We start from the raw sequence: 16,207 nt of genomic DNA, 5'->3' as shown, positions 1-16,207 counted from the left end.
AAATATCCAGCATTAAATTAATACCTGGAATACAGACATGACTTTAGAGTCATCAACATTAAGTATAGCACTTTTATTGCACCTAGATGTAAGTTACATAGAGTCTTGTAATATCCATAGCGAATTTGTCAGCAAAGAATGTAACTTGATGTGAAGAAACTTTTAAAGAAAGAAAATGTGAGATAAGAGCTTTTAGATACTCTATTAAGAATAATTATTCTTTAGAAATGTTTATCTAATACAGTCTTTCCAGATTCTGGTGACTTGAAATTCTGGAGACGTGCTAAAATAAGTTAACTGATGGAAGCTTACTGAATAGCCTAATGACCGATAGAAGCTTACATCATTTCCAAATAAAAGATACTGAAACATTGGTTACTGAATACTGGCTTCCTTTTACATAAAAACAAAAAGTATTTAGGACTATTAATGAGTATGTCTGGTGCCATGTCCTGTGTAAGAAAGCAAATGTGTTTAGACATTATCCCTGGTATTTATGTCCTCAAAACTATAGAATGCTAATATAAATATCAGTTCATAATTGCCTACTTCTTAGTTTTCACAAGAAATTGAGGTTTTTAGAGCTGAGGATTCTACCATAAGACCCAGCAATCCCACTACGGGGCATATACCCTGATAAAACCACAATTCAAAAGGACACCTGTACCCCACTGTTCACTGCAGCGCTACTTACGATAGCCAGGACATGGAAGCAACCTAGACGTCCAATGACAGATGCATGGATACAGACGTGGTACATACACAATGGAGTAATACTCAGACACTGAAAGAAACAAGAGCCATCTGTAGAGATGTGGACGGACCTAGAGTCTGTCTCAGAGTGAAGACAGAAATCCAAATATCGCATATTAATGCGTATGTGTGGAATCTAGAAAAATGATACAGATGAACCTATTTTCCTGGCAAGAACAGAGACACAGAACAGAGAATGGACATGCAGACATGGGGTAGGAGGAAGAGGGGGGCGGGACAAATTGAGAGATGGGGACTGACGTATATACACTACCATGAGTAAATCAGCTGGCAGGAAGCTGCTATAAAGCACAGGAAGCTCAGCTCAGTGGTCTGTGATGACGTAGGTAGGTGGGATAGGGGTGGGGTGGGAGGAGGTCTAAGAGGTAATATAGATCAACACAGTAATAAACTTCACTGTACAGCAGAAACTAACACAACATTTTAAAGGAATTATATTCCAATCTAAGAAGAAAAAAAAAAAGCTGAGGATTCTAATTTTGAAATGTAATTAAAGCTAATAGAAAAAATATTTTTGTATACAGTAGCAAAGTACAATGTATATTTTCAGTAAAGAAGGCATGAGGAATGAAATTGCATTTATTAAGGGACAAGTAAGTAGGCCTTAGAGCTGGCTGTTTCTGAATGGAAAAATAAAGTGATAGATACAGAAAGCTTTATGGAATGCAGACCCCGTGCAAAGAGTTCTGTGTATGGTCAGGACTAAGGTATAAATTCATTTGAGTAAATAAACTTTAAAACTGGGTGCTAAACTTGAATTTGGCTTAGCTTTTCTCTCTTGTTAAGAGGACAAGTTTTCTTAAGATGTTGAACTGCCTTGGATAATAGATTTTAAGCTTCTTTACCTTTTAAGTGATTTGTATTTGCCTTTGAAGTCTTTTATTGTTATTAATACTTTGGGAACTAAAAAGCCTCTTGATGAAAGTGAAAGTAGAGTGAAAAAGTTAGCTTAAAGCTCAACATTCAGAAAACAAAGATCATGGCATCTGGTCCCATCACTTCATGGGAAATAGATGGGGAAACAGTGTCAGACTTGATTTCTTTGGGCTCCAAAATCACTGCAGATGGTGATTGCAGCCATAAAATTAAAAGATGCTTACTCCTTGGAAGAAAAGTTATGATCAACCTAGAGAGCATATGGAAAAGCAGAGACACTACTTTGCCAACAAAGGTCCATCTAGTCAAGGCTATGGTTTTTCCAGTGGTCATGTATGGATGAGAGCTGGACTGTGAAAAAAGCTGAACACCGAAGAATTGATGCTTTTGAACTGTGGTGTTGGAGAAGACTCTTGAGAGTCCCTTGGACTGCAAGGAGATCCAACCAGTCCATTCTGAAGATCAGCCCTGGGATTTCTTTGGAAGGAATGATGCTAAAGCTGAAACTCCAGTACTTTGGCCACCTCATGTGAAGAGTTGACTCATTGGAAAAGACTCTGATGCTGGGAGGGATTGGTGGCAGGAGGAAAAGGGGACGACAGAGGATGAGATGGCTGATCCATCGAGTCGTCCATCACCGACTTGATGGATGTGAGTTTGGGTGAACTCTGGGAGATGGTGATGGACAGTGAGGCCTGGTGTGCTGCGATTCATAGGGTCGCAAAGTGTCGGACATGACTGAGAGACTGAAATGAACTGAACTGAATAACTATTGTTTCACAGTGAACTATGATCCTATCTGAGTGTTCTAAACCTTTTTGGTATAGTTTTATTTTTTTTGACCAAACTTTCTAAATCAAAGTTAAATGAAGTCCTTTGATCTCTAGCTAACTGTGGGATGCTTCAAAGGGCCCCTAACACATCCCAAAGAGATATATTAAAGTTTCATTTAGTGTGCTAAATTACATAGGAAGCATTGTCAAATGCTTAATAAATCTTCTTATAGTGTATGGTGAATATTAATATAGGTATTCTAGAACCTATATAAATTCCTAAAATTAATATGTCCTATAAAATGTTGTTATAAATCTAGTTACTATCTTTAAGTGATGTATGTTACAACAGTAACCAATTTAGTCAATTGGACTGCATTGTAATCAGATTTTAAACATGTCTTAAATCTTCTGTCATGGACAGTTATGGTTTTATTCTGTTGCCTCTGCAAAAATGCTTCCTCCTCAGGAACATTTATAGAAAGGATTTTGGGATAAATAAAAGCTTCTGACTTTCAGACCATAATGCTGAACTTCATAAGAAATTAAAGAGTTTCAGTGAAAAATCTGATGGCTTCATAAAAAGTTAACAAAAGCACTGAGTGAATTGGTGAATAGGGTTATAATTTTTATCGTTTCTATCTGAAAAACTACAGGCTGGGATCTGTGATTTCCAAGTGTAAGGAAAGTCTTTCCCTTTAATTATGACTTATAGTAATTTGGTAAATTATACCTTTGCAAGAAGAATTGAAACATTTAACTTATCTGATCCCTCCAGAGATTAGAAACTCTTAGGTTCCCAGCAGCTTTATCAAATAAATGAGGAAGGCTACCTCTCAAACAGTTACAGAAACCTCAAGGTATTTTGGGATCCTTGAAAAGGGAGGAATTCACCCAAATCTGGTAGGCGAAATCTGTGACAAGCCCTTGGTGTGACTTTCCTAACCCTAAGACGTCTTTTAAAAAGTTCAGTCCAAGAGTCCTTATAAAAGTTTCAGCAATCAAAATGTCTATCTGATCAAGCATACTTATGTAAATCAGGCCAAGTTTACTGAGACCAGACTTATTTGGCAAACTAGCCTTAATTTGGTAAAAATGAGGGTAATTTTAGAGAGAAAAAGAGTATGTTTCAATGAATATTAAATTTCAATTTTGTTAATGGGGATCTATATTTACTAGATGCACCTCCCAGATAGTTCCTTGCTGTTAAGTTATACTGATATAATGTTAAATTGAATTATTAAAAGGACACTTTAAGTTTGTTACTAAAGCTTATCTGAATAATCTACCTTTGGATGAAGATCAGATGCCACTGCAACCAGGGGATTATATACATTGGCAGATATATCATTTAAAGGATTCACTACAAGCCAGGTGGGAAGGTTCTTACCAGGCATTCAATTAGCTCATGTGCAGCAAAACTAAAGGGAACTGACTCTCGGATTCATATTTTTCACTTAAAAAGGGCCTCCACATTGGACTGGTCTATAGAGAGGACTGCTGACCTCAAGCTCACTTTAAAACAATATTTAAACAGAGGGACAAACTACACTCATACCAAGACAAAAGGACATCAGCAGATAGCTTACCCAAAGATGCTGGACCTGATTCGTATAATCATTTATGTTTTCTTAACTTCTTGAACCTTTACATACAAATCAAATGTCTTCCTATCATGGGCATGATCCTATGCTGGTTTTCAAAATCAATCCAATTTGGGGGTTTGTTGCCAATTACCTGTGTCTAGTACTTCTTGGTTACCTTGGTGGATTTCTCACTTCCAAGGTGCTGACTGGCCAGCCCTTAGGAAATTGATTTTAGAAGAACATAAGCTCAGTCCTGCTCAGGCTACTCTTGATATTACTAGATAGGATCCTCTCACCTGGCCAGTTAATAATACCTGCTCTGACCCTGGCCATATATATGAACTTTCTTTCAGGGTCACTCAAGCTCAATCAGAACAACAAGCTAAGTTTCAATTAAACGTTGTAACTTCCCATTTATTAGAAGGAAACCTTCCACAATTATGGGATTGATTTTTGTAGTTAACACTATGGCTATGGTCATTTAGTTTAAAAGTTCCTCTCTGGTGGAACAATTAAGTTGTACCAAGGATGATCATCCTTGTAACATTAGGAAAGTTGGGTGGGTGCCTTATGAACAATGCCTACGTATTACTGCCCTTAGAGATGGTGACTGGTATGGAACCAAATGGGTCAGATGACCAGGGATTCACTGGGTTGTGCCTAATTGGACCTGTGATACTAGTCCATGGGCTTCCACTGGGATGGACAGGAAGATGAACACTAGGATTTCCTTGGACTCAGGGTCATATACGTAACAATTTAGAGATGACCCCAGCCGATCTACCATTAGTACTAGCCCAATAACAACCAGTCTACCATTGGTATGAGCCTGAGAAGTCAAGAAATCTGTATTTCACTGGAATGATTATATAGCAGCTATTTTTGTGCCTTCAGTATGTTACATTCTTCAACAGGACTGGAGAATGTAATCAGCCATACCAAAGCCTTAGTAAAATTCACTCAAGAGATTTTAAATGATAGTAACCAAGCAAAGAATGTTCACACTGCCTCACACTTGCATTCATCTCACACACAAAGTAATGCTCAAAATTCTCCAAGCCAGGCTTCAACAGTATATGAACCGTGAATTTCCAGATGTTCAAGCTGGATTTAGAAAAGGCAGAGGAACCAGAGACCAAATTGCCAACATCTATTGGATCATAGAAAAAAAGCAAGAGAGTTCCAGAAAAACATCTATTTCTGCTTTATTGACTACATCAAAGCCTTTGACTGTGTGGATCACACCAAACTGTTGAAAATTCTGAAAGAGATGGGAATACCAGACCACCTGACCTGCCTCGTGAGAAATCTGTAGGCAGGTCAAGAAGCAAGTGTTAGAACTGGACATGGAACAACAGACTGGTCCAAATCAGGAAAGGAGTACATCAAGGCTGTATATTATCACGCTGCTTATTTAACTTATATGCAGAGTACAGCATGAGAAACGCTGGGCTGGATGAAGCACAGGCTGGAATCAAGATTGCCAGAAGGAATATCAGTAGCCTCAGATGTGCAGATGACACCACCCTTATGGCAGAAAGTGAAGAAGAACTGAAGAGCCTCTTGATGAAAGTGAAAGAGGAGAGCGAAGTTGGCTTAAAGCTCAACATTCAGAAAACGAAGATTATGGTATCCAGTTCCATCACTTCATGGCAAATAAACGGGGTAACAATGGAAATGGTGACAGACTTTATTTGGGGGGGGAGCTCCAAAATCACCACCATGGTGACTACAGCCAAGAAATTAGAAGACGCTTGCTCCTTGGAAAAAAAGCTATGACCAACCTAGACAGCATATTAAAAAGCAGAGACATTACTTTGCAAACAAAGGTCTGTCTAGTCAAAGCGATGGTTTTTCCAGTAGTCATGTGTGGATGTGAGAGTTGGACTATAAAGAAAGCTGAGTGGTGAAGAACTGATGCTTTTGAACGGTGATTTTGGAGCAGACTCTTGAGAGTCCCTTGGACTGTAAGGAGATCAAACCAGTCCATCCTAAAGGAAATCAGTCCTGAATATTCATTGGAGGGACTCATGCTGAAGCTAAAACTCCAATACCTTGGCCACCTGATGCAAAGAACTGACTCACTGGACGAGACGCTGATGCTGGGAAAGATTGAAGGCAGGAGCAGAAGGGGACGAAAGAGGATGAGATGGTTGGATGGCATCACCGACTCAATAGACATGACTTTAATTAAGCTCCAGGTTTGGTGATGGACAGGGAAGCCTGGTGTGCTGCAGTCCATGGCGCTGCAGAGTCAGACACAACTGAGCGACCAAACTGAAATGAACTGAACCAGGCTATTAGCCTACCGAATTCTGAGGTCTCTATAATGAGGAAAGTGCTAGAAAACCACATGACACTTGACATCCTTCAGCAGCTCAGGGAGGCACTTGTGCCATAACTCAAACTGAACCCTGTACCTGACGAATCCTCTAACACATTTAATGAATGTGAGAAATCACATTTCTGCCTTAAGTGACCCACTTCCTAGTCTTGACAATCTCTTCAAAAACTGATTTGGCATGGGAAGCTCTTGGCTTAAATATTTACTTATAATTCTAATTAATGTATTAGCTATATTATTTGTATTTTGCCTATTTTACAAGATTATTGTTCCTTATATTACCAACTGTGTGACTGAGCTTCCAACAAATATAATGATGACTAGGCAACTTGAAGCAACTGATCAAATATATGGTTCTATATGAGATCAATTACTGTAATAGTGAGATTCTTGATACAGGAAGATGCTACAAGAGGGAATTTTTTCCTGGACTACAACAGATTAGCCGGACAGATGGTCCAACATTACCTTTAGCTATTGTTTATAAGACCTAGTCCAGTAATAGCATATTGAATGGCCTTTCAGCAAAACCTCTGCCGGACCTAGGAATAAGCCTTCCTAGCACCAGTGGACAAAATGGTCATAAAATGCCTCTCAAAGCATGAACAAATTTATTACCATGAGGGGGCCCTAACTACAAACTGGCACCTAACACTGGCACTTGCCATCCACCTCTACAAGGATTAAAGCAGGTGCTGCTGCAACTGCTGATTTCCAACACTCCCTGAAAGGATTTCAGGGTGGAGAGTAGAAATGAGGCAGGCTATTGCAGGACTGATGTTGAAACTGAAACTCCAATACTTTGGCCACCTGATGTGGAGAGCTGATTCATTTGAAAAGACCCTAATGCTGGGAAAGATTGAGGGCAGGAGGAGAAGGGGCGACAGAGGATGAGATGGTTGGATGGCATCACCGACTCGATGAACATGGGTTTGGGTGAACTCTAGGAGTTGGTGATGGACAGGGAGGCCTGGCATGCTGCAGTCCATGGGGTCACAAAGAGTCAGACACGACTGAGCGAATGAACTGAACTGACGCTCTGGGAAAAACTGGCAGAACAAGTCTTCAGGTAGATATTTTCAGGAGCCAATTTTATGAGCCCAATTCTTGTGTCCTCTCATATCTAGAAAAGCACTCAAATGGTGACAACTGCTCATGATTAGCAGAAACCTTTTGCAAAAAAAAAAATATATATATATATATGTGTGTGTGTGTGTGTGTGTGTGTGTGTGTGCTTATTTCCATATTTCGCCTTCAGCAAAATCACATATATACTGACCTTCACCCTACCTCTTTGCAAGAGTTTCTCAGGGCTATCTGAGATACTCTCTTCCAGGCTGTAGTCCTCACATTTTTCCCCAAATAAAACTTCATTCACAACTCTCACATTGTGTACTTTTTTTAAGTTGGCAGTTGAGATTCCCATATCACCCAGTTACCTCACCATCAACTAATCAACAATAATTGTGCATGAGCTCACCATGCACCCTGTGACTAGTTTCAGAAACCTGCCCCTGAAAGCCACTGGGGAGTTCAGGTCATGTGAGTAAGGTGCTTGGCACCCTACAATAAACACAATACTTTCCTCCACCACAATCCAGGGTGAGCAGATTGGCTTTGCTGCACATTGGGCAAGTGGAACCAAGTTTGCTTGTTCAGTAACAATAGTCAAGATCCAACCAGGAAAACCAAGTATTAAAGGGAATAATTTAATAGGGGAAAACTGGTTACACAGGTAACAAGAAAACTGAAAAGTCAGACATGATAAGAGCAGGAACTCATTAATACTGATCTCGTCATAAAGGACTAAGGAGGCTCACCAGTCATCAGCTGGAGTTGTGCAGGGGAAGCCAGGACCAAGGGAGTGAGGGCAGCTAGTACAGACAAAAGAAACAGACACAGGGCGATACCCTCTCTTCTCCTGCAGTGCCTCCAAAGTCAGCGACAGAAGACAGCCTACCGCGCTCAGCCCTGCCTCCCATTCCCAGTGCTTCCGGGGCAAGTAAATCAAAGACCTGTACAAGAATACACTGCTGTAGTACCTAACTGGGTTGCACTTTACATCACAAAAAGAATTCCATGCCATCATATTTAAATTCACAATAGACACTTTAAAAATGGGTTTTTCAACCGAAGGCTTCAACTTCTACAAAGGCTTTCAAGCACCTTTACTGCACTCAAATCGACAGCTGTGTGAATCAGGTCAACGTCCGTTTGAGTGACTTTGCTGTAGCCTTCCAGGTCCAAAGAAAAGGGAGATGAGAGAGAACTTGTCCTCAAGCTGCTGGCACTGCCTAGAACAACCTTTCACAATTGGGATAGATAAGAACTCTAAGAAAGTGCACCTCAGTGTGAGATGTAAACAAGAGGTGCAGCTTACTCTGAATGTCTGAGAACAGGAATTAGCCAAGCAGAAACCAGAGAGCAGGGAAACCAGAAGTCCTAGCAGACACCCAGATAGCTGTGACCTACATAACAAGCCAAGGAACTTCAAGGAGGTTCTGAAAAGAGAAAGATCAGAAATTAACCGAGCCGTGAACAAGCGCTTCAGAATTATCTGACGGGTCAGGAAACCTGTACCCAGAGGTGCATCAGGAGCATGACAATGTGGGCCAAAAATATACATATATGACCTGGGGCTTGAAACAGTATTGCCAGGCCTATGCTGAAACGGGTAAGAGAAGAGAAGCTCATCAGTGGGAGTAGGCGGCTAACTCTGCTTCAGCTCTGTAGCATTACCGAAGAAACCACTTATGACCTGCAGCGTGAGCTTCTTAAAAAATTAAATTAAAAGTTAAATTATAGATTAGCGTAGTTTAAGACCGTAAACCCTTTCCCCATTTCCCCTCAATAGCCAAATATTGGGAAACTACAGCACAGAATCACGACACTGATATCCATAAAGTCAAGACACACAAGTTTCTTTCATTTATAGCCACACGAGCTCACTCCCCTCAACTAACTTCTAATGCGGTTATAATTCACCCAAGCCCTGTCAGCGCCTACAGCGGACACCGAAGAAAGGTATCCTGATGCAACACGCAGGGACACAGCCGCGGTCTCAGCGCAAGTGCCAGTCGAGACCACGAAGGCAGCAGAACCACAAGCCCCGCCCCTTCCGTCCAGGCGGACTGACAGCCGCCCGAGGTCCGAGCAGTTTCCAAAGCCGACCGAGTAGAGCCGGAAGTGGGCGGCAGCCGCAGCTCCCCCTCGCCGCCACTTCGCGGAAGCCACCATCAAACATGGCGGACCTCAACCGCCAGCTGCAGGAATATCTGGCGCAGGGGAAAGCGGGCGGCCCGGCGGCCGCGGAGCCACTGCTCGCCGCGGGAGAGGCGAAGGAGCCCACGGCGGAGGCCGGGGCGTGGTTGAGCCGCGCGGGCCTGCGCTGGACGTGGACACAGAGCCCCGCGGAGCCGGCGGCGGGACAGACGTGCCTGCCCAGCGTGACGCGCACTCAGCGGCTGGCGGCGAGTGGCGTGTGCCTGCTGCTGGCTGCGCTCTGCTTCGGCCTGGCCGCACTCTACGCGCCTGTGCTGCTGCTGCGCGCCCGGAAGTTCGCGCTGCTCTGGTCGCTGGGCTCGGCGCTGGCACTAGCGGGAGGCACACTACTGCGCGGCGGCGCAGCGTGTGGACGCCTGCTGCGCGGCGAGGAGGCGCCCTCGCGGCCCGCGCTGCTCTACGTGGTCGCGCTAGGCGCGACGCTGTACGCGGCGCTGTGTCTGCGGAGTACGTTGCTCACAGCGCTGGGCGCCTGCGCACAAGTGGCCGCACTGCTGGCCGCCTTGCTGGGCGTGCTTCCCCGGGGCGCGGGCACCGCTCTGCGCATCACGCTCGGGCGCTTGGGCCCGGGCGCCGCCCTCGCCAAGGCGCTCCCCGTTTGAGGCCCGCGGCCCGCGCCGTCGGAAGGACGCAGAATCCGTCCCCAGGATGCGCCACCGAGAGGACACGGGCAACCGGCTCTAGGCCCAGCGCCAGCCAAACCAAGGACTGCGCCTGTCCGTTCCCAGACCGCCCGGGGTAGAAGCTGCTACTTTACTGTGCCAGCGAACTGTAAACTGAGACACGAGCAGTTTGGGAAGCTCCTCGATTTCAGCATTTTGTGCTACACTCGGCAGAAGTGCTGTGAAAACCAGATTTTGTTTCGAATTGGTGATACGCTATGAAACATTAGTGATAAATTGCTTTTGCGTTAACCGTGGTCTTAGATTACACAGTAAAACAAGAAAAAATAGCTTTTCCGTTTTGATTGACTGCCCTTGTTTTCCCGGATTTCTTTCGCGTTTTGTCACCTAAGAAAATCCAGGGGTAGATCGAAGTAGCTTAGTACCAGTAAACGTGCTTTCTTTTGCTCTTGGAAGTTTTTTCCCGTATTCTTCAACGTGAGTGTATCCATAGGAGTTAGCAGATTAAATGCTGACTTTAGCCACTGGAATTTTTTCAAGTGCTTTAGTTAATACGGTTTATCTCAGTTTTCTCTTATTTTAGTGAAATTGTTAACATGATGTCTTATAAAATTAGAGGACAGTTGGTTCTGCATTACATAAGGAAACCAGGGACCAAGAAGCATGGTATCCAGTAAGGTGCACGTAAATGCTCAGAGGTCTATGGACAGAACTCAGCTAAGGAAACACCTGGGAGACAGGAAGATAATTCCACATCCAGTTATCTACTGGATGGAAACCATGGATTTCTACAAGGTCTAGTTTTTCATTCCTAGTTTTATGATGTGCTTTTGAACCCATAGTTTACACTTTATATTCTGATCTTAATGGAATGTAAGGTGCTTTTCATATCTAATTGCCAAATTTTCTTCTTTTAGATTTAGCACCTTGGTCTAGGACTTAACGTTAATTTATTGCCAGAAAGAATGGGCTCAGTATTCTGGTTAAGTCCATAAATAAAACGTTTTGTCACTAGCTACATATTAACTAGGAAGTAAACTGTATTTTAAAAGTTTTAATCCTATGCCAGTGCTTCTTAGTTCACATGAGAGTTACTTGAGTCAGACTTCAGTCAGAATCTCTAGGGGGTGGGGGTGGGGGTGGGGGCGAGATTGGCATCAGTATTTTTTTTAAGCTTCCCAAATGATTCCTTTTTCTGCTAAGGTTGAGAACAACTTGAAAGTAATTGTTTCCTGGGACTGGATTAGCATTGCTTAAACAGGTGGTCAGGCAACAGAGTTTTGCCTCTTCCTCCAGCCTCAAAATTTATATTTATAGGTCTTGATCAGTGTCCAACAAGCCCTGCTCCAAGAGGTGGACGCTAAGGTAGACTTACTCCCACCCCCCTTATTTTGAAAGAAGGCTGCTTTTCAACCCTATTGATTACCTACCTCAAGAGGCACAACTACTGAGTGTTTGTAAAAGCAAATCCACTGTTTTGGGGGAATGACTTATTTTTTTGACTGGAAAATGTACCACTGGCTGCTTTGTCTACCCCCTAGTTAAATCTGTATTTTAGTTCTAAATTTTAGACTGAAGATCTGACCGAATTCAGCCCATTTTTAAATGCTATTTAATGCTATTTTTAAAAATTGTTTTTCCAGCATTTTCCCAAGAATTCACTGTTGGGAAATCTGTTTTTATAAAATTCAAAGCACAATATATTATATGTATTTTGACAGTGATGACTTAAAATGGAGATATATACATTAATAAATAATGTTGAGTTTTCAGTTTTCTCTAAATGAATTCTCAAAATGCGACCTGGTTTTCTGCTTACTGAGGTAGTGTTTTTGAAGTTAAAGCCTTAAAATCTTATGATAAAGTTCTTACCACGAGTCTCAGGAAAAAAAAAAAGGAGCCTGATCTCTAGAAAAGGCAGAGGAACCAGAGATCAAATTGCCAACATCCATTGGATCATAGAAAAAACAAGGGAATTCCAAAAAAACATATACTTCTGCTTCATTGACTGCACTAAAGCCTTTACTGTGAGGATCACAACAAACCGAAAAACTCTTAAAGAGATGGGACTACCAGACCACCTTACCTGTCTCCTGAGAAACGTGTATGCAGGTCAAGAAGCAAGTTAGAACTGGACCTGGAACAACGGACTGATTCAAAATTGAGAAAGGAGTTCATTAAGGCTGTATAGTGTTACCCTGATTATTTAACTTACATGCAGCGTAGCATCATGTGAAATGTCAGACTGGTTGAATCACAGGTTGGAATCAAAATTGCCAGAAGAAATAACAACCTCAGATATGCAGATAATACCACTCCAATAGCAGAAAGTGAAGAGGAGCTAAAGAGCCTCCTGATGTGGGTGAGAGGAGTGTGAAAAACCTGGTTTAAAACTCAATATTCAAAAAACACATCATGGCATCTGTCCCATCACTTCATGGTAAATAGATGGGAGAAAATTGGAAACAGTGACAGATTTTATTTTCTTAGGTTCCAAAAAGACACTTGCTGCTTGGAAGGAAGGCTGTGACAAACCCAGACAGTGTATTAAAAAGCTGAGACATCAGTTTGCTGACAAAGGTCTGTATAGTCAAAGCTATAGTTTTTCCAGTAGTCATGTCTGGATGTGAGAGTTGAACCATAAAGAAAGTTGAGTGCTGAAGAATTGATGCTTTTGAGTTGTGGGGCTGGAAAAGATTCTTGAGAGTCCCTTGGACTGCAAGATGAAACCAGTCAATCCTAAAGGAAATCAACCCTGAACTGGAAAAACTAATGCTGAAGCTGCAATACTTCGGCCATGTGATACGAAGAGCCAATGCACTGCACAAGACCCTGATGCTGGGAAAGAGGGCAGGAGGAGAAGCGGGCGACGGAGGATGAGATAACTGGATGGCATCACTGATACAGTGGATACAAATTTGAGCAAATTCCAGGAGACAGTGGAGGGCAGAGGAGCCTGATCAGCTACAGTCCATAGGATGGTAAGCAACTGAACAACGATAAACAGTCTATTATGGTTTTGCGCTCTGGATCCCTTTTTATCCTCTTAGAATCTGATTACAACTTCTTTTTAAGCTATACCAGTAGAGGGCAAATAAACAATATCCACAAACCTAAAGCAATCTTGAGCCTCCTAAAGGTGTGTTTAGAGGAAGGTGCTGATAAATAGGATGTTTTAAATTGCAAAGTAAACAGAAAATCCCTTGAAGCCTCTAGGTTCTAACACCCTAAAAAAGGCAGTGTTTATGTGTGGTGAACATTTTATCTGCAGAAGTAACTTGGCTTTTTGAGAACCAATTAGGAGTCTTTATATACTCTAACTATGTCAATATCCCTTTCCTAAGCAACTACTGACACTTTCCAGCACCACTAAATTTGTCAAATAAACCTGTCTCCAGTGCCCAACTGAAGTTGTCAAAGTAGTGAGGGTGACCACAGGATGTCCTTTGAAGAATAAAAAAGCCTTTTTATAAAAACAAAGTAAGGGGTCAATATAGAAAGTATCCTGGGGTTATCTCAAACTGAACTTTTGGCTTCCAATTCAAAGTGGGCCAAATGTCCCATTCATTTAAAACTAAAAGAATCTGTTGTGGATGAGACCTTCCTGGCTTACTTTTAATTGAACAATCCTCCGCCTTAAACACTGGTGTTTCCACATAGCTAGTGTGGAAGAGGAAGACATTATTTAAATTTTACAGAACTGTTTTAAAAAAGATTTTGATCCATTCCTTTTCAACTTAAAACCATTTTTGAAATGATTTACAGTATTCAAAAGGTATGTGTAGATGATTTCTAGCTTATGTTCCTCTAATCAGAAAAATGCAACTCAAGTCTAAGGTGTAATTACTAGAAGATGCAGCCAAGGGAGACCTCTGCTTGGACATGCAGATTTTTTTTTCTTTGGTGTATAATTTTCCATTTGCCACAGCATGTCTAACTAATAAGGCTTTGAATCTAACTTCAAACCACATTTTGAAGTATTTTTCCCTGTGCTACAAAAGTAAGTGTGACAGAATGGCTAGATAAGAATTTGTTTAAAAACAAAATTCACAGATGAGTTAATTTAGATGACTTAGAGATTCCCATCAAGGATGTTCACAAATGTAAGCAAGTAGTTGTACACCCCTCAGCAGACCGGATGTGATGGAAACTAAAGGTTTCCTTAAGGCAAGCACTTGACGACTAGTTTTCTGTTAATTCTTGCATAAATCACATTCTGTATTCATACAAAAACAACTTAATGTTTTTTCTCTGACAACTGTACATATAGAAACAAATTTTCGATTGGACATGAACTTAAATTTGTGGAGGTGCTCCATGTCGTGTGACACTTAAAAAAAAAGATTCCAGCTTTTATCTTCACAAACCCATGTGGGATTTCGGGCAGTGAGGGTGGACAGGACAAAACAAGGCCAGCTACTCTGGGCAGCCAGCAGCAGTCTCTTCATCATGAAGACCTCAGTAGGGGGCTCCTGGGATTCAGCTGCCCAGAGAGTTCAGGGCTACACGGCGCAGGTTTCCTTTTCTTTCTCTTGGAAAGTCCACAAGAAGTTCTTAAATACTGTCCAGAGAGGCCTAGGGGTTTTGAGCCCCAACTTCTACCGACCCCTCCCACCCCCCCTCGAAGCTCCTCGCCTTGGTGGGCCAGAGTTCATGTTACTCCCTCTACCCCAGTTACTGCCACTGCGGCCCCCTCTAGAAGGGGTACCACTGCCTGGAGGGCCCCCAAAAGGTTCATCTCTGTGGTATCCATCATGGTGGTCTCCATCCAAGGAGCTGGAACGTCCGGACTTAGGCACTCTCTGAGAAGGTCCTGGGCCCCCTCGGCCTGAAATGAAACAGTGGTTTTACATGTGACTTTTATTTCAACTTTTTAATAACTCCTGGTACAAACGTTTACTCTATGGTGACAGACAGTGGAACATTTCTGGTTTTGTTTGTGTTTTAAACAGAGTTCTGAGAACAGTAACATGGTACTTAGAGCAGGGGAAGTTGTGCCTCCACTTTCCCTTTTCTCCTTCCTGTCCTGGCTCGTGGCTGTGCCCCTCAGCATCAGCTAGACACAGTGTTCCCCACGGCTGAGATGGAGCCGCTGGGGAGCCCCTGCTGGAGGCCACAGACCGTGCTGGGCTGTGCCTACAGTCTATGAGAAGTGTACCTTCACCTTCCTATGCCACCACAGCTGTTCTGGGGGAAGGTTTGAAAAGCACTGACTTAATATTAGAAGCAAGTAAGAAATACAAACTGCTGATGATGTTAATTACAAGTGCTCTACAGAGTAAGTATTTACTATGATTATCCTACAACTATATGGCACTTTTGATTTCTTGTTAAATAGCTAGATAAAATATTCCCTGAAAAACAAAAATACAAAAAGAGAAACACTAGCTTTTAGTGCTTCTCCCAGGGATAGTTTTAGTTGTTCCAGGATTAGACACACAAACCTCTAGGTATCATTACAATTCTAACTTTTAAAATTTTTTCCTGAGATGACAGCGTTTGGTCACATCTCCCATCGTGCACTATCAGAAAACTATTGTCAACTTTGTCTTAAATTTTTGAATGGAATCTGAATCCCGCTAAGATGAGGTGAGGAAAGATAGCCAAAGGAAGTTTGGCTTCTTTTCTTACAAAGCTCAGCCTAGGCCCCCTCATGGTAGCCTGGCACAGAAGCTGTCAGTTAGGATGTCACTTCCACACTAGCCATGTGGCCTCAGCCTGGGACCTACAAAGTGTGTCCTGAGTGCCCACCCCTGCCAGCAACAAAATGTGCATGTGGGTGGGGACTGGTGACACGAAGTTATTTCTGAGAGTTTTGCACTTAGAAGAACCAAACTACCAAGAACAAAAGGCAGAACTCTGTAAAGCAGAGATTCAACAGGAGGCAGGTGAACTGGAGTGGAGCACAGGCTGGGGCGCATGGGCACTCTTTCCAGCAGCCTCCAAGGT

The 16,207-nt window shown here is 42.4% G+C and overlaps 2 protein-coding genes across 4 annotated transcripts in view; one reads left to right on the top strand and one right to left on the bottom strand.

The window, feature by feature from the left end:
- Positions 1 to 9,558: 9,558 nt before the first annotated feature.
- On the top strand, positions 9,559 to 11,352 carry SFT2D3 (SFT2 domain containing 3). Its single transcript, XM_052635758.1, has one exon. It carries the CDS (start codon positions 9,596 to 9,598, stop codon positions 10,235 to 10,237), a length of 642 nt encoding a protein of 213 aa, XP_052491718.1. The 5' UTR covers positions 9,559 to 9,595; the 3' UTR covers positions 10,238 to 11,352.
- A 3,107-nt stretch (positions 11,353 to 14,459) lies between these two features.
- The window catches only part of WDR33 (WD repeat domain 33), a 114,395-nt gene continuing 112,647 nt past the window's right edge, over positions 14,460 to 16,207 (bottom strand). For 2 of the 3 annotated variants that reach the window (XM_052660918.1, XM_052660935.1), the window contains one exon: positions 14,460 to 15,086. In XM_052660918.1, the coding sequence (XP_052516878.1) occupies positions 14,857 to 15,086 (230 nt within the window). In that variant the 3' untranslated portion in view covers positions 14,460 to 14,856. The remainder of the gene's footprint in view (positions 15,087 to 16,207) is intronic. The other variant, XM_052660926.1, reaches the window with a different exon arrangement.

This window comes from Budorcas taxicolor, chromosome 2 (genome assembly GCF_023091745.1).
Source record: "Budorcas taxicolor isolate Tak-1 chromosome 2, Takin1.1, whole genome shotgun sequence".
In the NCBI taxonomy this organism is placed as follows: Eukaryota; Metazoa; Chordata; class Mammalia; order Artiodactyla; family Bovidae; genus Budorcas; species Budorcas taxicolor.
Note: the sequence above shows the minus strand (reverse complement) of the source record. Positions and strands in the feature narration are given on the sequence as shown.